General features: G+C 41.2%; 1 protein-coding gene across 2 annotated transcripts in view; it reads left to right on the top strand.

Moving 5' to 3' along the window:
- Window positions 1–18374, top strand: part of uap1 (UDP-N-acetylglucosamine pyrophosphorylase 1) — a 34005-nt gene extending 15631 nt beyond the window's left edge. Inside the window, exons 4-10 of one of the 2 annotated variants that reach the window (XM_033028019.1) lie at window positions 1373–1545; window positions 6019–6212; window positions 6351–6491; window positions 8126–8314; window positions 11097–11144; window positions 13413–13479; window positions 16446–18373. In XM_033028019.1, coding sequence (XP_032883910.1) covers window positions 1373–1545; window positions 6019–6212; window positions 6351–6491; window positions 8126–8314; window positions 11097–11144; window positions 13413–13479; window positions 16446–16538 — 905 coding nt within the window. In that variant the 3' untranslated portion in view covers window positions 16539–18373. Of the gene's footprint in view, window positions 1–1372; window positions 1546–6018; window positions 6213–6350; window positions 6492–8125; window positions 8315–11096; window positions 11145–13412; window positions 13480–16445 lie in introns of both variants that reach the window. The other variant, XM_033028020.1, reaches the window with a different exon arrangement.

Raw genomic sequence — 18374 nt, forward strand, 5'->3', positions numbered from 1 at the left:
AACAAAAAATACTAAACATGACTACTTTCATTTACATGACATTGCTGTGTCCCAAACATTATGGTGCCCTGAAATGGGGGGGAATGTATAAACACTGCTGTAATTTCTACATGGTGAAACCAAAATGTATAAAAATGGCCTTTATTAAAATCTGACAATGTGCACATGTGATTTTTTTTTTCTATGACATATCTCAAATTGTGGAGTACAGAGGCAAATAAATAAATGATGGGTTTTTGTCCCAAACATTATGGAGGGCACTGTAGAAGCAAGGCAACTGGCAAAAGAACCTAAAGTGACACAAGGATTTTTTTCTTAAAAAGGAAACGAGTAGTTCGATAATAGAAGGTACACAAAAATGCTGGAGAAACTCAGCGGGTGCAGCAGCATCTATGGAGCGAAGGAAATAGGCAACATTTCGGGCCGAAACCCTTCTTCAGACGTTGCCTATTTCCTTCGCTCCATAGATGCTGCTGCACCCGCTGCGTTTCTCCAGCATTTTTGTGTACCTTCGATTTTCCAGCATCTGTAGTCCCTTCTTAAACAAATAGTTAGATAATAGAATGCATTTGGCCTATCAACCCCCGACCAGCTCTGTACAACACTCCAGTTAATGTCCGTCCATAGTCCTGCAATGTGTTTACTTTCAAGTACTTATCTAGTTCCGTCATGATTAAATTTGCATCTGTTTTCTCATGGCATTGCATTTCATTATCTATCTTTTAGTATTATCTTCCACAAACCTGTCTTCATGAATGGGTTGTTGGTGGAGAGTACACAACTTCAAGTTCCAGGGCATGCATAACTCATCTACAATTAAGTAATAATTCCAATTTGTCTTTCTCTGATCTAAAGAAGATTCCTTCACTTCCCCCACATTGAATTAAATCTTACTTTTGTCCACTCAACTGTGCTAGCTAATGGAGAACGTTCTTAAAAATAAAATTAATCTTAAATTGAAATGTGGGAATTAGAATATGAATATGATTTATTCTTTAAATTATTCTTTTTTTAAATTACTTGCAGTATCTGGTAGAAAGAAAAGCAACAAAATGTGCTGATTATTTTGAAGACATTAGTGCTTTTAATACTTTACAGGCTTTTTGCTTTTTTGTTAAATTTTGACATTAACTTTAGAACTAGGTACTTGTAAGTAAGTCTGCCAGCTCATGCTCAAAACACCGCAAACAATAATCTAATGGAATTGAGAAATGGTTGATAGAGTCTACAACATATTTATAATATGTTTTGCTTTATAATGGTGCTTTTGCTTTATAATGATGTTGTTTTGAGACGCATTTTTCAGTTTAAATAAATTGGCTCAAAATTGAAACTTGCAGTTTAAATGTTTCTAAATTATTTGGTTTTGCAGATGGAAATGGAGGCCTGTACCGTGCCCTTGGTAATCAGAAGATTGTGGAGGATATGGAAGATCGAGGCATTGCTTATATTCACGTGTATTGTGTAGACAATATTCTTGTTAAAGTTGCAGATCCAACCTTCATAGGCTTTTGTGTGGAACAGCAAGCTGACTGTGGAGCCAAGGTATGCATGTTCACTTCCTTTTGTAGAGGACAACAATTATTGCCACTGAGCCTGGTCTACAATCCAGTTTACGGTGTTATTAATGAATACCGACTTATGCTTAGATATGAAACATTCCACAGTATTAAGAGCAGGTGCGATCCTTTGATCTTGCAAGCAGCGTTTAAACACCCAAAATGATTAACCTGGCCATTTGTGTCTCTGGAATCTGGAAATTTGCCGTGGGAAAATTGGTTCCTGCAGACCAATTTCCTTTTGGGGATGAATAAAGTTCTATCATATCATATATAGACAATAGGTGCAGGAGTAGGCCCTTCGAGCCAGCACCGCCATTCAATGTGATCATGGCTGATCATCCCCAATCAGTTCCTGCCTTCTCCCCATATCCCCTGACTCCGCTATTTTTAAGAGCCCTATCTAGCTCTCTCTTGAAAGCATCGAGAACCTGCCTCCACCGCCCTCTGAGGCAGAGAATTCCACAGACTCACCACTCTGAGAAAAAGTGTTTCCTAGTCTCCGTTCTAAATGGATGGCATAGTGGCACTGCTGGTAGAGCTGCTACCTAAGTGGTAAAGTGGTGTCTGTGGATCCCAAAGACTTGTGGGTTTGTAGTTTAACTGGCCCCTAGTGTGTAGGGAGTGAATGAGAAAGTGAAATATCAGAACAAGTGTGAAAGGGAGATTGATGGTTGGTGTGGACTTGATGGGCCAAAGAGCCTGCCCCATGCTGTATCTCTAAGCTAAACTGAATTTCTATCCTGCAGTGCTAACGCCATGTACAGTTCTTCAAAAAAATGTCCCTGTTTTTTTTCTCTCTCTTTGGTGGTGGTTGCCATTTGTCTGCAGATTATATTGTATAATTTACTGCCGACATTACAAGCATGAACAGTGAAGATAACAGGAACTTTATTTTATGATAGAGATGAAAACTACAAAATGAGGTGATTCTTACAAATCGATAGTTTGGTGTAATCTCCAGATTTTATTTTTCTATCTATTTCTAGATGTTTGTTGAAGCCAGCATTTAGCTCAATGGTTTCTTTATTGTCACATGTCTAGAGATACAATGAAAAGCTTGTCTGCATATTATCCAGTCAAATCATACTATACATGATTACAATACACCCTCTTCTGGAGCAGCACACAGTCACCACATTCGTGGGAGTTTCTGAAAAGTCTGAGCATGGCCCAATGAGATGTGCAATTTCTTATTTTCTCTGATGGCACTGGATGGATGAAGTAGGGATCTGCCTGTTCTAGCCTCATGCCGTCGGCTCCTTCCACCGCTGCACCGTGCAGCTGCCGCAGGCTGTCCTTGATCCACTCGCTCCCCCGGCTGCTGTAGGGCCTCACACGGCCACCTCCACCACCCACGACCACCGCAAATCCTCCATCCATGGCCTCTAGCAGTTCACTGAATGAATCGTGCAACCGACCAGAGTGAACACGGATTTGCCAGCACTTTACAAGAAATGATCGGCTTCACCTATGAGGAGAGATCTGAGAGCTAATCTGTTCACTTTGGTCAGAAATAATTTAGAACTTGTTTCTATTAGTGGGTGGGTCGGTGATAGTGGATTAAAATTTATGATAATTAACAGTAGAAACCAAAAATATGTTTTTAATTTAACGCATGATATTATAATCTTGGGATGCAATGCCTGAATAGTCATGCAAACCTACCCAGCAATAACTTGTAAAAAGGAAATTAGGCATTTATTTAAAAGCAGTTATTTTAAGGGGCAAGCAGGATGCAAGCATGAAGAGGTTTAACTAGGAAGAGCTTTCAAAGACATTGTACTGCAAGGAAGGTGAGAAAAGCCTCTTGTAATCCTTTGATTCCAAACTGTCCCTTGAGTACTAAATACAAGATGTGTTACCTAAAACTCCCATTCAAAGTAGCAGTAACCTAGAACTCGTTAGAACAGTTACGTTCTAAGTGATGTTGAATACTCAAAGGTTAATCTGTCTTGTAAAGAAGACAAATCAACAGCTATTACTTGATAATGACTTGTAGTCATAAGGAACTGAAGATGCTGGTTTATAAACAAAGCCAAAAGAAACTGGATTAACTCAACCGGTCAGGGAGCATCTTGACATGATATATGAAAATGTATTTCCCATTCTTCACCATCTGAGGCTTCAACCTTGCAACTGCATTTGAGTCCTTAAGAACTGACCTGCCATTGACTTGTTTAGTTTAGAGATACACCACGGAAATGGGCCCTTAAGCCCACCGAGTCGGCGTTGGCAGGCAATCACCCCGTACACTAGCACTATCATACACACTAGGGACAATTTACAATTTTTGCTGAAGCCAATAAGCCTAAACCTCTGCGTCTTTAGAGTGTGGGAGGGAACTGGAACATCCGGCGGAAACCCGTGGGAAGAACGTACAGACAGCAACCGTGGTCAGGATCGAACCCGGGACTCTGGTGTTGTAAGGCAGCAACTCTACCGCTGCGCTGCCTTCTATCTATCACTTTCTCATTAGTCTGTTGCCAAAGGTACATTAATTTTCAGAGAGCCTTTGAGCTCCCAATTGAGGTTTGGTTGAGACAGTCGAATTCTCTGCTACTTGTCAACCATCACCCGAATGATTGAGCCCTGCAAGTGCTGAAGGTCCTCACTGCCTGTTTGCCTTAACCTTTCCTGGTTGTATCCTTTTCTGAATATCCCCCCCCCCCACTCAATTAGGATACAGCTAAGAAATGCTATGTAGGCTTTCTATGTCCGTCACTTGGGAGGAAGGGTGTATTTAAACTTTTTTTTTAAACTTCTTTGCAGTCTGCATTTATGTTTTAAAGTACATCACATCCAATCTACTCCCACTCTGAACTCTCCTTCATGCGAGACTACCCTGCAGACTCCCAACTCCGAGGAGCCAGCAAGCTTACCCTTTCCCAGGGCCATACTTAATCAGAAACTTCACATCCTGGGGATCCAAGTGGACCACAAACTCGCTGATCTCTGGGCTCTTGCAATCTGGCCAATTTGCAAGAGGGTGGAGGAGGAAGAATCAAATGTAACTGCTGGTTAGCAGCTCTTGAAGACTCAGCACACTCTTTTCCAGTTTGGAATCTTTGGCGCTTGTTTCAACCACAATGTATTTAAGAGCCACAGTCTGGTTGCACAGGGTAGCATTAACTGGATCTAGGCACTCATGAAATCTCTCTCCTCATACCACTGTCTTCTTTTCTCTCTCCCCCTCCCTTGCTGATCAATGCAGCTGATGACGTACAATTAATTCTGGATGTGGCCTAAATTAATTCAAACAAGCAGGCTGCAAAAGTAGGTATCCGGCTTCAAATGCTGTCAACTGCCAAGCGCAGAGAAATTCCAATGGTTACAATGGTACTTTATTTGTCACATTGAAATTCATTTTTGCAGAGTTCAGTGCAAGTATAACTATACATAAGCTCGTGGACAAGCATCTCAGATACGGTACAAGTATATAGTACTAGTACATTGAGACAATATACAGTATCGCCAGATTTGGCCCATTTTCAAGTTCCTGTTATAGGCGTGGAGTTCCTAATCTGACCATGAAGTCCTGTTCTGGCAACGTTGCAGGGTCTACCTGGCCAAGTGTAGCTGTGGTGTTCTGAGCAGTACCCGGTTCAGCCAAGCCCCAGGTTGCTGCAGGGCTTCTGCAGCCCAGTCCACCCTCGAGGCCGTGCACTTTCTTCCTGCCGCTGATCGGCTTACTGGTCAGTTTGTTTAAGAAAGAACTGCAGATGCTGGAAAAATCGAAGGTAGACAAAAATGCTGGAGAAACTCAGTGGGTGAGGCAGCATTTATGGAGCAAAGGAATAGGTGACATTTCGGGTCGAGACCCTTCCTCAGACTTACTGGTCAGATGCAGTTTCCACAGAAAAAGCTGCTGAGGGTGAGGTTCAGTTTTCTGAGGTAGTGGTGGTGGTGTCTATTTCTGATGGGATTCAAGTCAAGGGTGCATGCAAGGACTCTTCACTATTCATGTTCTCCACAGATGCTGCCTGACCCATATCATGGTCCATGAATCCGTTTTGAGGAGTTTGCAAAATTAGCTCCCTCGAACAAAGATTATTTCCCAAGAAGATTTTTTATGACGTTTTTAGTTTTAAATTGCACAAAAAATAATGAAAGGAATGATAAGGAATTTTGTATGCCATTTGCAGTTCCTTTTTACTACATAAGGAAAGAGCACCTTGATTGTGATTTTTGGTTTACTTGTGTTGGTGGATAATCTGAATGAGCATGTACATATGTTTGGGGCCCAGTCGATTTCCATTCTGCGTTTTCTCAAATTCTTGATGTTGGAGAGAAAAATTGTTGACTGTAAAATAAACTAAGCTTGGAAACTTATTGGTGTCATTTTATGCAGTTTTCGACAAGTGGCAAAAGATTATTGATGTAACATGTAAGATCGCTTTTGCTATTGGGTAAGTGAATCGACTAGTGGTTGTTTAAGATATTTTTAATTTAATTTCAGGTAGTAGAAAAGACACACCCAACCGAGGCAGTTGGTGTTGTGTGTAAAGTGAATGGCCTGTATCAAGTTGTGGAGTACAGTGAGATCACCCTAGCTACTGCCCAGAAACGGAATGCTGATGGACATTTGATGTTCAATGCAGGGAACATCTGTAACCACTACTTTACACTACAATTTTTAAAGGACGTTGTGACGTAAGTTAAAATACGTTCAAATACATAAGGTTCATTTTGCAAAGTATGGTTGTTGTCAGTATCCATTCAGTAAATATTTGACTGGTTCACCATTGCTGAATGAGTCTATTTTTATTTTTTTGTTTCTTTGTTTTGTAGAATCCATGAGCCTAAATTGCAGCATCACGTTGCCCGGAAGAAAATTCCTTACATTAATGATCAAGGTCAACAAATTAATCCGGACAAACCTAATGGAATTAAAATGGAAAAATTTGTGTTTGACATATTTCAATTTTCCAAGTAAGTTTTATTTGCACGAATGTTCTAATACATTTTACTTCTCTCTAGCTATGGTAATCGTTTAGGACCGAGATGAGAAAAACATTTTTCACACAGAGAGTGGTGAATCTGTGGAATTCTCTGCCACTGAAGGTAGTTGAGGCCAGTTCATTGGCTATATTTAAGAGGGAGTTAGATATGGCCCTTGTGGCCAAAGAGATCAGGGGGTATGGAGAGAAGGCAGGTACAGGATACTGAGTTGGATGATCAGCCATGATCATATTGAATGGCGGTGCAGGCTCGAAGGGCCGAATGGCCTACTCCTGCACCTAATTTCTATGTAAGGAGGATCTCGTGCTTTAGCATAACTTGTTCAAGAGGCCATTCTTCATTTGACGGTGGATAATGGCGGCATAAGATGACAAAAACACACACTGAAGAGTGGCACAGCAGCCGACAAAGCTGTCTTCAAGGTTTCTGCTAATAGTAAAGTAGGAGGAGTATTTTGCAGAAGTAGGGAGTCGGGCCAGAAGGAGCTGCAGACTATGCTGAACGGTGGTAGCTCATAACTGTCGAGATCAATTCTAGGAGTCGTGATATGCATTTGGATGCATTGTCTCATGTTCAAAGCTTTTTTATCAGATACACTACTTCGCTGAGAAGTTTGTGCAGCAAAAACACGCCCAATTTCTCTAAATCTTATCAACTTCTTTTAAATAAGAATTGCCATGACACACGGTAATCTTTCACTGTGTTATAGAAACATAGAAAATAGGTGCAGGAGGTGGCCATTTGGCCCTTCGAGCCAGCACCGCCATTCATTGTGATCATGGCTAATCATCCCCTATCAATAACCCGTGCCTGCCTTCTCCCCATATCCCTTGACTCCACTAGCCCCTAGAGCTCTATCTAACTCTCTGTTAAATCCATCCAGTGACTTGGCCTCCACTGCCCTCTGTGGCAGGGAATTTCATAAATTCACAACTCTCTGGGTGAAAAAAGTTTTTTCTCATCTCAGTCTTAAATGACCTCCCCTTTATTCTAAGACTGTGGCCCCTGGTTCTGGACTCGCCCAATATTGGGAACATTTGTCCTGCATCTAGCTTGTCCAGTCCTTTTATAATTTTATATGTTTCTATAAAATATCCCCTCATCCTTCTAAACTCCAGTGAATACAAGCCTAGTCTTTTCAATCTTTCCTCATATGACAGTCCCGTCATCCCAGGGATCAATCTCGAGAACCTACGCTGCACTGCCTCAATCACAAGGATGTCCTTCCTCAAATTAGGAGACCAAAACTGTACACAATACTCCAGATGTTGTCTAAGCAGAGCCCTATACGACTGCAGAAGAAATATTGCCCTGTTGTAAATGTTCTCGTGGAATTATATATTGAACTTTTAAAATATGCAGAAAATATGTTGTATTATAAGCTGTTTAAGGGCCTGACCTAATTTTTTTTTAAATGTTAGCTTTGTTAATCCTTTTGTAATGTTAATATTTCTGACAATTTAAAAAACTATTTGCTGGTACAATGTAGCAACAAAAAAGTGCTGAATAAATATATAGTTGTATTTAGGGTTTTTTTTCATGCTCTGTGAAGTCTAATATTCAATTTCCAATTCTTAGAAGTTATTTAATGTATATTTTCACAGGAAATTTGTAATATTTGAAGTCTTGCGGGAGGATGAGTTCTCTCCATTGAAGAACGCAGATAGTCAAGATGGGAAAGACACACCTACAACAGCACGCCATGCATTGATGTCTCTCCACCATCGCTGGGTACTAAATGCAGGTGGGCACTTTGTTGATGAAAATGGATCAAGGATTCCTGCAATTCCCAGGTATGTCGTTTGGCAAGCTATATCTTTCTTTGTTAGCACCTCCTAAATGTGTTGGTTCCCACCACCTGAATAGACGAAGGCAAGGTGAATGCAAAGCTCTTCGCATATGGGTTTCCTTCCGAAAACATGTAGGTATACATCACAGTTCACATGGTTTGTGGCAAAGTTGAAATTATTGAATACTCTACCGACCAGTATTTTGGGATGACTTCCACAACACCGATTGCAGTGATTTGGAAATTCTATCTAGGGATAGTAAAACATGTTGGCCATGTCAGCAATGCTGCGTCCTGAGAATTAATACATGAAGCAAATATTGATGGTTTAGTGCATTAATAAAGCCACCATATTTGAAGTGAAAGAGCTTGCTTTTTAAAATTGTGTGTATATTTCTGTGTTTTAATTTAACTCCCTTGTTGTTGACCCAAAATTGAAAACACTGAATTTTCTCGGCGGTACCCATATGCAGCGGTGACATTAGGAGGCGTCTTGCATGTCGTGTCAACGCATCATCAATATATTCCTACAGCACAGAAATACTACATTGTGCAACTTTCAGCAACTGAAATGGAAATGGTTATCACATTCTGATTATTCTTTAAATAAGCTCCATATACAGTATAGTGTACTCCAGATATACTTTCAACAGTATACTTGAGCTATTACCTCAATATTTGCATTTAATTCTCCTACCAATAAAGAATAACATTCTGTTAGCTTTTCTAACTATAATACCTGCATACTCTCTCCCTTTATTGCCAAGATAGCCTGTCCCTCTAAGTAATGGAGCTCTGAAGTCTCCATTTATTTTCTACTGTAAAAGTGGACAATTTCACATTCTCTCACCATACGCCATTTGTCTGATCGGCACCCGCTCACAGAACCTATCTAATCTTTTTGGTTAAGAAAGAACTGCAGATGCTGGAAAAATTGAAGGTAGACAAAAATGCTGGAAAAACTCAGCGGGTGAGGCAGCATCTATGGAGTGAAGGAATAGGTGACGTTTTGGGTCGAGATCTGAAGAACGGTCTCAACCCGAAACGTCACCTAATCTTTTTGGTTGGCTTGATAACTTTGAAAATTTCTAAGTGCCCTTCTATAGCATCTTTAGTAATAGATACTCTTTATGTTAAGCTAACCGGACAGTAATTTCCTCCTTTCTGATTTTAAAAATATATATATATGTTACACTCGCTATTTTCCAGATGAATGAAGCTTTCTTGAAACAAGGGGATGTTAGAAAATTTAAAGCAGTGCAGCTACCTCATCAGCCACTTCACTTAAGTCCATCACAATCCAAAGACTTATTAGCCCACAGCTCCAGCTACTTGTGGCAGAGTTTAAATTATTGAATGCTCTACCGAAGTGTGTATTGGGATGACTTTCACCGCATCGATTGCAGCCATTTGGAAAGGCTCTAAATGGCCATTTCCCTTCTAATTGTAATTTTCATTAATTCCTCACCCCTTCCATTTCCCAAGCACTTGTTCTGCTCTCAGCTTTTGTTTGAAATTCTGAACTTCATTGATGGCATTGACATAACGGCATTCGAATTATACTTTGATATGTTTCCCGTTTTAGGTCACTTTAAATAATAATAATAATAATAATAATATATTTTATTGTCATTGCACGTCAGTGCAACGAGATTTAGTGTGCAGCTCCACTGATGTACAAGAAAGGTAAATAAATACAATACATAAATAAGCAAGCTGAATTGATTGACGTGACCATCTGAGGGAGACTGTCCAAAGGGGGTGGGTGGGGGGGGCACTCATTAGGGCCGGTTCAGAGCCGCTATAGCTCTTGGGATAAAACTGTTCCTGAGTCTGGAGGTTCGGGCGTAGAAGGCCTTGTAACGTTTGCCGGAGGGAAGTAGTTGAAACAGACCGTGGCAGGGGTTTGATGAGTCCTTATGGATGCTGAGGGCCTTCCTGAGGCACCGCGTGTGGTAGATGCCCTCCAAGGCTGGTAGCTCTGTCCCGATGATCCGCTGCGCTCTGTTGACGACGCGCTGAAGAGCTCTCCTCTCCGCCTCCGTGCAGCTGAGATACCACATAAACTTGCTAATGTATAAAATATATCCCATGCTCTCGCTATTTTGTACTTCAATTTAACAATCAGCTCAACAGATGGTTTTCAGTATCCAAGATTTTCATAGCACTTCCAAATTTCTGAATTAGTCATAGGATATCATTTGTATTTGTTTCTTTAAAAATGTCCTTTATCATATTTCATAATGTTTAAATTTCACATTTCTATTTCAATAAAGTTGTATTGGCGGTGAAAAGTACTGATCACTTTTTCTTTAATTTCCTCAAATGAATGAATATATGCATGTCTGACTACGTATTTAAGTGATGAAAATTGGTGCAGTATTTAGAAAATTACATTTTAATCTAATAGTTATCACAGTGCTTTTGTGGAAAAACTGGAAACTCTGTTTAATTATTGACAACCACTTTTATTAAGTTCAAGATCTCTAATATGAAATGTGTACTATGAGTTTACTATTTTGCAGATGAATTTAAAGTAAACTAACTAGGTTATCTCGGGCCCTATCCTGCGTTCATTGAAAGAAAGGAGAAAATTGAAAACATCCGTGTTATCCATCTTTCACCACGTTACAAATTCTATTAAAATCCACATCTGAATATTAACTACATTTTATGCCTAGTAGATTTTGTTAATTTTTATTTTGATCCCAGTTTTTATTTGTAACATTTTGTGTTTTTTTTGCTTTTTTTTTCCCATTAACTCGCTTTTTCTTCCCATGTGGCAGTTCGGCGACTGGAATGTCAGAAGCAGTCACTGCTGTTGTCAATGACAAGTAAATATCTTGGGTTCAGTTTAATGCATGGTGATGGGTCACGGGTGCTTCGCTGCGGACTAAAGCAAGACACTAGACTGAAGCAAAATACTTGCCTCAATACACTGCCAGTGTGTAAAAGCTCAAAGCAAAGCACAGTTTTTTCTTGGGTATTTTTGTCTAATTGTGATATTTTAGCTCTCTCCAATGTGCTTTGGAAACACATCAAGGTTAGATGAGCAATTGTCAATTGTGAAGGGTGCATTATTTTTGTTAGCCAAGCCCAAACTTATTTTCCAAACAAAATTTTAAAAGATCTGCCTCAAATATGGAATAACAGAGGTCTTTGTGCACCTTCAATACACACAAGTTGGAATGTAAGGGAGACTTGCTATCAGACCGGCCTGGTCTGATTTGTTGTTTTTTGCAAAAACTTTTGTCCTGTATAGATCATTATATCTCTTGTAAATGAAAGATAAATGCTAAGTAAAAAGTTGTGTACTTAGCCGGACTGAATTACAAAATATTAAGACATCCAAATAAAGTTGTTCCTTATCATACCCTTTCGTTTCCCACCCCCCTCCAATTCCCTTCCACCTATTCCCTTCCTCTGGCTTTACATTTCACTCCTCCTTTCTCCTTATCTGACATTTTTGTCGCCTTTTCATCTCTCATCTTTGTCACGTACTCCACCCATCTGCCAATGAAACCCTCTTCACCGGTAACCACCGATCTCTTTGCAGGCTTTATCCTTCCACCACCTCTCTTTTGTAGCCTTCATTCCCCCTAATATCAGTCTGAGGAAGGGTTCTGATCTGAAATGACGCCCGTCCATTCCCTCCACAGATGCTGCCTGGCCCGCTGAGTCCCTTCAGCACTTTATTTTATACCTTTACACGTTTTGTTCTCGGTTTGAGAATCCTTTGCACTTCAATTTTTTTCTGAATTGTTTGTAATCGATCTGGTTGTAGATGTCCATTTGCACCCAAAGCTATTGAAATATTTGATTTGCTCGTTTTTTTAAGGATAGTATTTTCATGTCATTGTTTCTCAAAGCTTTGTTCAATTTATGAAATGCAAATTGACTCCACAATGTCATTGTTCCTCAGAGATAGTTCATGTCCATGTCCTTTTTATCCATCATCTGGGTTTAGACATTGGCAGTTGCTGGTAAATGCTTACCTTATTAGATGCGTGGTGAAAGGCACATACTAACACAGAAAAAGGTTTGAATGCATGGATATTTTTAACATGTTAACTTAAGCATTGGTGGTTGGTTGGGTCACTTGTGTTATGTCTTCTAAAGAATCTATCCACAATTAGATTAACCAAAATTATTTTAAAATTACGTTGCCCGTTTATTCCATTATTGTTAATGATGATTGAGTAGAAAAGTGGATTTGAGCACACTGATTACAAAGTTAACTGAAAGTAAATTGGCTCAAGCATTTGTTTTGAGTTACGTTTTAGTTTTGTGTAGAGATGCAGCATGGTAACAGGCCCTTCAGCTCACCGAATCTGTGCCGACTGTTCACGCTAGTTCTGCATTATCCCCGCTTTCTCATCCACTAAATTTACAGAGGCCAATAATCCCGCATGTCTTTGGGATGTGGGAGGAAACCCACGCCTCGCAGGGAGAACATGCAAACACCTCACAGACATCCCCCGAGATCGGGGTTGTGCCTGGGTCTCTGGCGCTGTGAGGCAGCAGCTCTGCCAGCTGCATCATTAGGCTGCTATTCTTCCAAATCCAATCTTTATGCTCATATGGAAAATTGGCTTGAATTTCTTGAACCTACAAAGCATCATTTCTGGAATCAAATAGCTGGGTCAAAGACCGTAGTTATGTTATCCAAGCAAGAGTTTAATTTGCCATGATTATAAACTGCACGCTGATTTGATATTTTAAATGCAAAATATTCCCTGCATTTACTCTTCTGGAGTTTTGATCCATCTGTGAATGTTCTGTTGACTTGCAGCATGGGTTTGAACCTTGTTGATGGTCATGAAGCTCCAATTGATCCATAGTGATTGAGATTAAACAGTCCCTCTTGCAATGGATGCCATTATCACAATCCAGGGAACTGGTGATGCCCTGTAGTTATAAAATCAATAACCAAAAATAATAGTTTCCAATTCTAATTTGATTAAGCCTTTAAAAAACCCATCAATATTTACTTAAATGAAATTGGATATTGTTTTGTGTACGGTGGTGAATAGATTCTAAGAAGATTTTTATTTGTTGAGGGAATACTTTTAAGTTGCTAAAAATTATATTTTACTTTTCAGTATGAAAGAGTTGACGGATCTTCCAATAAAATGTGAAATTTCACCGCTTGTGTCTTATGCTGGAGAGGTGAGTATGTTTAAAGGATGGAGGAATGCCGTAATATTGTTGGTCAGTTATTAGAAGCTGTAACAAATAGTATTGTAATTAGTTTCAAACACTTAAGGCTAAGGAATTCCAATTTAGCAAACATTTCTGATCGGTGTTTTCAATTAAATATTCAATTTTGTGAGTATAATAACCAACGGGGTGGCACGGCGGTGGAGTTGATGCCTCACACGTCAGAGACCCAGCTTTGATCCTGACTACGGGTGCTGTCTGTACGGAGTTTGTATTTTCTCCCTGTGACCGCATTGGTTTTCGCCAGGTGCTTCGGTTTCCTCCCACACTCCAAAGACATACAGGTTTGTCTGTATGTAGTGTGTAGGACAGCATTAGTGTACGGGGTGATCGCTAGTCTGACTCAGTGGGCCGAAAGGACTGTTTCCGTGCTGTGTCTCTAGTGTCTATAGATAAGTTACATAGATGGGTTACATAGACAGATGGAGTTAATCAAGACCAGTGTGAGATGTTGCACATTGGGAGATCAAATGCAAGAGGAAAGTATACACTAAATGGCAGGGCTCTGATGAGGAGCATAAGTATTGATGTGTAGATCGATCATGAGCTACAAGTTCAAGGCTCCTTGAAAGTGGCAACATAAGAAGATAGTGGTAAAGAAGACAAATGGCATGCCTGCCTTCATTTAGTCAGTCAGGAAGTCATGATGCAGCTGTATAATTTTAATAAAAACCTTTGGTCAGGCCACATTCGGAATATTGGATGCAGTTGTGGGTGCCACATTTCAGAAAAGTGGAGGTTTCAGGGAATCGTGTAGAAGAGGCATACCAGAATGCTGCCTGGATTGGAGAGCATACAATACAATACAATTCAATTTATTGTCATTTGGACCCCTTGAGGTCCAAACGAAATGCCGTTTCTGCAGCCATACATTACAAACAAATAGACCCAAGACACAACATAATTTACATAAACATCCATCACATTGCTGTGATGGAAGGCCAAAAAAACTTCTCTCTCCACTGCGCTCTCCCCCCCGATGTCAAAGTCAAAGCCCCCGGCGGGCGATGGCGATTGTCCCGTGGCCATTAAAGCCACGCCGGGTGATGCAAGGTCGCACACCGGGTCTTGGTGTTAGAGCCCCCGGCGTGCGCTCGCAGAGACCCGCCGCCATTCCAAGCCGCGCGGGGCGGTGCTGTAAGGCCCCGCTCCAGGTGCCCTTCAACCCCGCAACTCGGGCGGGAGAAGTCGCCGTTGCGGAAGCCCCGAAAAGCGGTCTCACTCCAGGGACCCGCGGGCTCCCGGTGTTACCGTCCGCCAAACCCGCAGTTGCAGCCACCGAATCTCCGGGGGTCGGGTCGCAGCAGCGTCCACCACAGCTCCACCCGCTCTGGACTCGGCCAGCTCCACGACGGTGAGGTGAGTAGTCGGCACCACAGCCCCCGGTCTTCCTGTTGGAGGCCGCTCCTCGTTGCAGCCCCAACGACAACGGAGACCCGACAAAGAAAAGGTCGGGTCTCCCGTGCAGGGAGAGATTTAAAAGTTACCCCCAACCCCCCCACACCACCCCCACCCCCCCACACACATACCCCAACAAAAATAACAAAAACTACATAAAAGCATAGACATAAAATAATAAAAACGCAGACGGACTGCAGAGGCCGCTGCTGACGAGAGTCGCGCCACTACATTAGCTACTAGGAGCGGTGGGACCAACTTGGATTGTTTTCTTTGCAATGTCGTAGGCTGAGGAAGCAACCTAATATATAAAATTATTAAGAGCTTAGGTTAGAAAGTCAATTTTTTCCCCCTCTCACAGTGGAAATATCAAATTACTAGAGAGTAGAGGATTAGGAGAGCAGGGAAAAGTTAGAAGATCTATGAAGCTTTTTTTTACAGAGCATGGTAAAAGCTGTGAACATCTGCCAAGGGTGGTGGTGAAAGCAGATAAGATGGTGATGGTTAAGAGGCATTATAGAGGTGCATGAACAGGAAGGGAATGGAGTCATACAGACAGCATGTAGGCAGATGGGCCCTTCAGGCCAACTTGTTATGAAACACAGATTCCCCATCTGAGCTAGTCCCAGTTGGCCCATATCCCTCAACCTTTACTGTCCATGTACCTGTCCAACTGTATTTTATATGTTGTTATGGTACCTGCCTCAACTACCTCCTTTGGTAACTCGTTACATATATCCACCACCGTCTGAAAAGGTTGCCCCGTGGGTTCGTATTAAATCTTGCCCTTTTCACCCAAAACATGTCCTCGTTTTGGATTCCACTCCGCTGGGTAAAAGGCTCTGTATTCACCCTATCCATTCCCCTCCTGATTATTTTGCATCTCTATAAGATCATCCCACTCCCTCCTGCACTCTGGAAGAAATAAAGTTCCAACCTCTCCCTCTAGCTCAGCCCTCATATCCTGGCAACATCCCTGTAAATCTTCTCTACTCTCTTTCCAGCTTAACAACATTCTTCCTATAGGGTGGTGCAGCGGTAGAGTTGCTGTCTTGCAGTGCCAGTGATCCTGACGACGGGTGCTGTCTGTACGGAGTTTGTACGTTCTCCCTGTGACCGCACAATTTTTTTCTGGGTGCTCCAGTTTACTCCCCCACTCCAAAGACGTACAGGCTTGTCGGTTAATTGGCTTCTGTAAATGGTCCCTAGTTAATTGGCTTCTGTAAATGGTCCCTGCAGGATCGTGGGTTGGTTGCTGGTCATTGAGGACTCGGTGTGCCGAAGGGCCCGTTTCCATGCTATATCTCCAACAGGTTTTTTTCTTTGTAAGTGTACAGCAAGGTGACCAAAACTGAAGACAGTACTCCAAATGCGGCCTCACCAACATCTTGTACAGTTGTAACATAACTTCCAACTTCTTAATTAGATTAGTGACATTGTCGGCAGTGACAGTATTCTCCAATTGTTCATATGACACACAGTCTTATTCGTAGAGCTAAAAGAGATGTGTGTTTCAGGGTCTGGGAAAACATGTTGCAGGACACGACTTCCGTGCTCCACTGATCATCGATGAAAACGGGGTCCATGAATTGATCAAGAATGGCCTCTAAAATGCGTGAAGACTACCAGCAGACTGAAGATCCTTTTGAAGACTTCATTGTACAGGAATTAAACTTTGGAACAAAATCCAGTTAGCACCATTTGTACATTGTTCAACATTACAAGACATAGTTTTATCTGAATTTCTTAAATTATTTTAAACAAATTATTTTCTTTGAAAGAAAATTTTAGTAAACTATTTTAGTTTTCGGTATTTAAATCATTACCTGCATTATTACGGAAACAGGATTGCTTGTTGAAAAGAATAACATTTGTTTCAGGGTACGGTTTTTGTAGATCTAAAATATTATTTTACATTTTTAAAATAAATTGCCGCTCGTTATAGTATATAAGGCACTGTCAAGATAATCAGTTATTAAAACCCTTCCCATAGCAATAATTAAAATATCATGTTAAATGAAGGAACAACGCAAGTTGGGGGAAATGCAGCACATGAGTTATTGCTCATATTCATGAATGAACAATGATATGGCATCACTGCATATGTTGTATGCTTTATGAAGAGTTTAAAATGATACTAATGATTTGTAATTTGATCTGGACTGCTTTATGCATAATTTCCATGTCTTTTACAGTGATCCTAATCTGCTGAGCTTGCAATATATACAGTAAACCCTCACAATAACGGACCTCTATATAGCGGATTTCAGTTATAGCAGACCGAGGTTCCCATGAAAAAGCCCCCACCCCCTTCAGCCAGTTTCCCAAAGAGCTGACGTCACGTAGCGGGAGCTTCGGTTGTGGGAGCAGAGGGAGGGAGCAGCATGAAGGCTGCGTGTGTACTGGGCCCGTCCACTGGCGTGCCGCGTGTGGGGCCGGCCTGTAAATTACCTCCTGGCGTATCTGCCCTCACGGCCTTGGGTTAATCGGCAATAACAGACATCAGCCCCACCATGGTCCATTATTGTCTGATTTTATTGTATTGCAGTCCAATATTATTCATTGTTCTACAGTTGTGTACTGTTCGGGTTGGATGTTATCACAGATTTAACCTATGTTTCAGTGGTTTCACTTGCACTAAGAAAAGAGTGCTGCAATCAGTGGAGCTGCCTGCCTTGCTGCGCCAGTGGTTTGGGTTCAATCCTGACCTCTCCTTCTGTCTTTCTCCTTTTTGCCCATGTGGGTTTCCACCCACATCCCATAGTGGTAGGTAGGTTAATTGGCCACTGTAAATCGCCCCTAGGTTGCATGGATATCTTGGAATGTACTGAGAGTTAGACAATAGGTGCAGGAGTAGGCCATTCGGCCCTTCGAGCCAGCACAGCCATTCAATGTGATCATGGCTGATCATCCCCAATCAGTACCCTGTTCCTGCCTTCTCCCCATATTCCCTGACTGCTATTTTTAAGAGCTGATGGGAATATGGAAGAATAAAAATTGGGGTTGACCTAGGGTTAGTGTAAATGGTAGTTGATGGTTGGTGTGGGCTTGGTGGGTAGAAGGGCCTGTTTCCATGCTGTATGAATCTATCAGGTCCGCTTTCTATATGGTGGGGGGCGGGGGAGGGAACGTTTGAAGTCTAGGGTAAGTAGTTATTTTTTTGGAATGTGACTATTATGAACTGGGGTTCTGTAGTCCATTTTAAAGATATTTTGTGCAAGTCATGAAAATGATGCTTTATCTTCTTTATCGATGGGATCTTGTTACTATTGGGTCACATCTACCAATCTTTAAATAAGCAAAAAATGTATTGTCAAAATAAATTCAGAACGTGGCTTTTGCAACATTAACTATCCACGTGACTTGTTCTTTGTCGTACAATATTTATAATAATTGTTTTGGTAAATTTGACCATTTTATTGTCCAATAAAATCATATTTAATTAT

The sequence above is a fragment of the Amblyraja radiata genome, chromosome 10, assembly GCF_010909765.2.
Source record: "Amblyraja radiata isolate CabotCenter1 chromosome 10, sAmbRad1.1.pri, whole genome shotgun sequence".
Lineage (NCBI taxonomy): Eukaryota > Metazoa > Chordata > Chondrichthyes > Rajiformes > Rajidae > Amblyraja > Amblyraja radiata.